The 4,913-nt window shown below is 28.7% G+C and overlaps 1 protein-coding gene across 1 annotated transcript; it reads right to left on the reverse strand.

The window, feature by feature from the left end:
• Positions 1 to 375, reverse strand: LOC136972336 (helix-loop-helix protein 15-like). Its single transcript, XM_067266891.1, has one exon. It carries the CDS (start codon positions 373 to 375, stop codon positions 1 to 3), a length of 375 nt encoding a protein of 124 aa, XP_067122992.1.
• Between the last annotated feature and the right edge of the window lie 4,538 nt (positions 376 to 4,913).

A 4,913-nucleotide genomic window follows, 5' to 3' on the forward strand; every position in this document is an offset into this window, starting at 1 on the left:
TCAAACGTCCAGAACATCGTTCAAATAAGCGATGTAACAGATGGCTAAACGTAGAATCTCGATTTTGGAGAGTTTCTTATCGGGTGGTAGAGTAGGCAGTAGCCTACGAAGTTCGGCAAAAGCTATATTAAAGGCTTCTACTCGTATCCTTTCCCTAGTTGCGTGTGCTAGGCGATATTTTTGCGTCGCTCTTCTCCTCCTCCTCCTCTCTTCTCTACTGAGATGCCCTAGAGATTCTCTGGATCGTCGGCCGTTTCCCGAATCTCCTGAATCTCCCGTTTGTCCCGGAACCACTTCTTGAAGGATATGGATTCCGTTTGTCTGGCCGTCCATGCTGTTGTCTGCTGGAAGATGTTCTACCGGATAAGAATACATGGATCTCTATAAAAATGATAACAGATGATTTAGTAATCGCTAACGAAAACAAAGATCCTCCGCGATGTTTAAGATCTAGGCCTACGTATCAATCAAACTGTTTCTTTTTGCAGTCGGTTTTTGCACAATGATCGAAAAACGTTACGCTAAAATTCTTATTATCGTTTACGTAACGATATATAATAATTATAATCAGTTATTTATTAGTTTGAGAGAAGATTTTAACAATTTCATTCAATCACGTGATCTAAAATTTAATGTAATTTATACAAAGATAATGTTAAAAGTTTTTCTATTTAAAAATTAGCAATGATTATTTTATGAGAATATTATTAATAATTTAATGAAAGTTGCTTTTTAATTATTAATTTATGTATACAGAAATATAATAACAGACGAACTAGGTAATCTGCACGAGCTACATCGTAAGAAATTACTTAAGTCATGAAGTCGTCTGCTAGTAAACTCATATTTCACGCAGTAAGTTAATTTTTCAAATTATATCTAATATTATAATATATTTTTATGTTTAATGTTATTAAGAATTAAACTGTCCAACTGTAAAAAGTGCAGAATTCATTCATTTTATTTGAGAAATATGTAAAAGTAAAATGTCGAATAGGCCTAAGGGTGCGACTAGGCAGACGCGAATTTAGTAGCGAGCGAGAGGTTGCGAGCGATATAGTTCTCCCAAAGAAAAACATGCACAAGCGAGAAGCGAGAAATCTCGCTGGCATGAGCGAATTTCTGGTTCTCTGGTTTGATATTTATCGCGTCTCGTCTCTTCTCGCCACATATTCTCGCTCGCCCGCGTCTGCATAATAGTACCCTATAAAATGGAACACTTGGACCAAAATATTTACTGATGCGAATTTAAAAATACAAAATTAATAAAGAATAAATATGTAAACATTATCATCATCATTATTTATTTATTTATCTAACCACTTAAAGGGTGGTTTTTGGATTAATAAACAAATTGTTGTGTTCTTTCTTCTAATCCGACTGTTTACCGGAGTTCAAGAATTACTCAGAAGAAATTTTAATTTCTAGATGTTTTATTTATATGCATTTCGGATCTAACGTTATCGCCGATCCCTCCTCAATAATAATGATGCAAATATTTTACAATAGATACCGTCTATGAATAAGACCACGTCAAGTATTCTTAACCATCTAAAAATTTACTAAATTCTTGAACTTCAGTAAACAGTCGGATTAGAAGGACATAAAAATTTGTTTATTAGTCCAAAAACCCCCTTTTAGGTGGTTAGATAAATAACTGATTAAGCCGGCTAATATTGCTAAATTTATCGGATTAATCATCATTCTTTGTAGGTTCTTAGGCCAATTGGCCTGTTCCGCTCTCTTACTACTATTTCTTTGACGTCCTTTCTAACTTCTTTTTACTGGATGGTAATCTAAGATCTTCTTTGGAATTCTGTTTCTGTTTATTCTTTTAATGATAAAAATAGATAATTTTATATATATATACATAAAGAATAAAAAAGGGTATGGGTAATGGCTTTTTGGAAAGACAGGTTGAGAAAGTTTTTTCTCTGGTCGTACAATGGTTGCTGTGTAATGATTTTAATCTTCTAATAGTTAAATTATTAAAAGATCAAAATCTCTATATTATCACTGAATTAGGTCATTAACACTGAAATTTAGAATAAAATGACGTAAATTTATGAATTAGAAAAAGGTTCGTATTATATAAAATTCCGTACAATTTATTTGTTGATTTTTATAATTGAGTTGAATTTTTCACGCGAGATTCTATCAAACAATATAAAATTATCGCTTCAATTTTAGACGAATTTGATCACAATAGGATCGATCAATATAGATGACGTTCTTAAGCCTATTCTCTGACGAAATACCTAGGAAAATCATTAGAAATCATAAAAGGTTTATTACCCCTTGTAATACTGTGTTAAAATCTAATGAAAATCAGTTTTAAACAAGTGAAAAAGATGTGACTAAATAATAATTAATTAAACTGAATGAAAAATGTTTCGATGTACAATAGAAAAATAGAATAAATAATCTAAAATAAAATGCTATGTTGTTTGTGAAAACAAAAAGTGGACTCAAATTCGATCTCAATGAAATGTTTGAAACAGAAACAATTGCTTTTTAACTAGGCCAAATTTTACATGAATGAATTTAAATTAGATCATGGGAAAATGCTCAAATATATAAGAATTTCTTATAGATAATTAAAAACTATAATTTGCGATGTGCTTCGTATCATAAGCCACAATTTTTAATTTTTTTAAAGTCGCTATTACGAAGCAACTTATCGCTTTATAATTCTCCATAGCCTGTAATGCTTTTGTAAACATTCATTCAATGGTTTCAAAATTAACTTATTAACTGTGTATATATGTATTCAAGTTAATATAAATCATAAAATTTTAATTTTTAACATACAAAAGATGAATTTTTACATTTTAAAATTTAGAGGAGGAAAAAACCAAAACTGTCTGATAGTGTATATACATTCCTGTAGATACATTCTATACGTTTAAATGTAATCTCATTATTAAAAATACAGGCCATATATGTTAATACAACTCTATATTTACTGTCTCTTCCTCAAAATTGGTATATTCATGAATCCATATTAAAAAAAAAATATTATTCGTTGGTATAGATTAAATCTGGTAAGAGATATTAAAAGATAAACAATTATCAGATAATAACACAATATCTCCCAAATTTGAATGTAGATAATACTTATTTGGTAAAACTAATAACAGACAAAAGAAAATACAAAGTATTTTTCATTTGATATGGGAAGGTTAAAGTTTATTTTACAAATTTAAAAGAATAAAATTCGCATAGGCTTAATGCTACCTGTGAAATAAATGATTAATATCCTGCAATTCGAATATTCATAAGATTATTGAATTTATCTTTTCAATCTAATTCATGTGTATCGGTGTAAAAAATTGTACACTGAGCCTATTTAAGTCTAAATTATGAATCGTAACAAATTTTGATTTTTTATTACAATTTACATTTTAATTATAAATTTATTCTAAATTGAATGATTTCATATAATTATAATTTAAATTCACTGTAAATAATATATTCAAAAAATAATTAATCAATGTTAGACAATTAAAAATATAAAATAAAAGCTATTACAAAATAAACTTTCATATGGTTTATATAAGGTAATTTGGTGAAGATGCCACTATACTCATAACTTGTTCATCAGTTAACAAAGGTGACCGTAACTCGTAAGTGTGCCTTGTAAGATATATAAACTTATTTTAGTTTATCGTCATTTATCCGCGAAATCTTCCGATTTATGCTCGTCGTTGCTGGTGAATAAACATGTTATAATATTTTTCTTCCTAGTAGTAAACATTGTTGATCCTGTGTTTAATGTAAGCCGAAATTTTTATATATTTTTATTGGGAATTACATGGCTTGGCTAACAAAGGGTTGATGAGACCTGTTTCTAAAGAGTCAATTTCAGGAGTAAGCTGCAGTGATATCTTTTTTCTGACGTTTGGAGTAAGATTCCACATTATATTCGGCGTAAATGCTATTAGATTGAATGCATTGTATGTAAAATATGGTTTATGAAGTTTCTGGATCTAGCAATAATTACTGCAAAAAGTGCACGTAAATACAATGACAGAAAGTTTAATAAAACGCTGTAAAATTTGCTTATAATAATTGTCATGACGTCGGCAAGCTCGGTATTAATTAATGTACAGAATATCGTGTAACATTTCGAAAATATCCTTTATTGTTGACTACTTGATATTCCATTCAAAAGACAGGAAATTTCAGTTGCTTATTACCTTACTAGTAAAGATCTGACGTTTTCCAATGAAACACAGTTAAATGTCTTATAATTATCCTGTAAAATTTTCGAAGGTTAATGACGAGTAGTTTTCCCCAACTTACAAAGTTAAAATTTTAAAACTTATATAGGCCTACATAATTTGATTAGTTTGAAAGTTTTAAGGAAAAATTCACACTATTACAACAAAACTTCAGTATTGTTTATATCTACAATATATATAAAAATGTTTCAAAAATAAAATATTGTAATCATATTATGAATAACAATATTTATATATTTTTAAACTACTTTTTTTAAAGATATAATACATATATTAGAAATTCTATTTTCGAAGGCATAATCTACTCCTTTTGTTCTGAAGATTTAGATAGATTTTATTCTCTGATCGCAAAAACAATGATGATAATTTTCTCAAATTAGTTGAATAATAATAGTTTGAAGAAAGCAAAGCATTCTTCAAACTATTAACTTTTATGGAAATTTGTAAGTTAAAGTTAAATGTATCAAGAATATGTAAAATTTCTGTAAATTTTACACGATACGCTTATCTATTGATCTTGCTTGTTAGTCTAATAGACCTAATTTTAGGGACTAACCAATGTGGTCAATTTCCGGCAATCCTGATGCTTAGTCCATAAGCTATTACTAAGTTCATTAGATTATATCGATTTTTTAAAATTAAATATGCAAAATGTTTTAGACTATTGAA

This window comes from Centruroides vittatus, unplaced genomic scaffold (assembly GCF_030686945.1).
Source record: "Centruroides vittatus isolate TY-2023 unplaced genomic scaffold, ASM3068694v2 contig_290, whole genome shotgun sequence".
Classification (NCBI taxonomy): Eukaryota; Metazoa; Arthropoda; class Arachnida; order Scorpiones; family Buthidae; genus Centruroides; species Centruroides vittatus.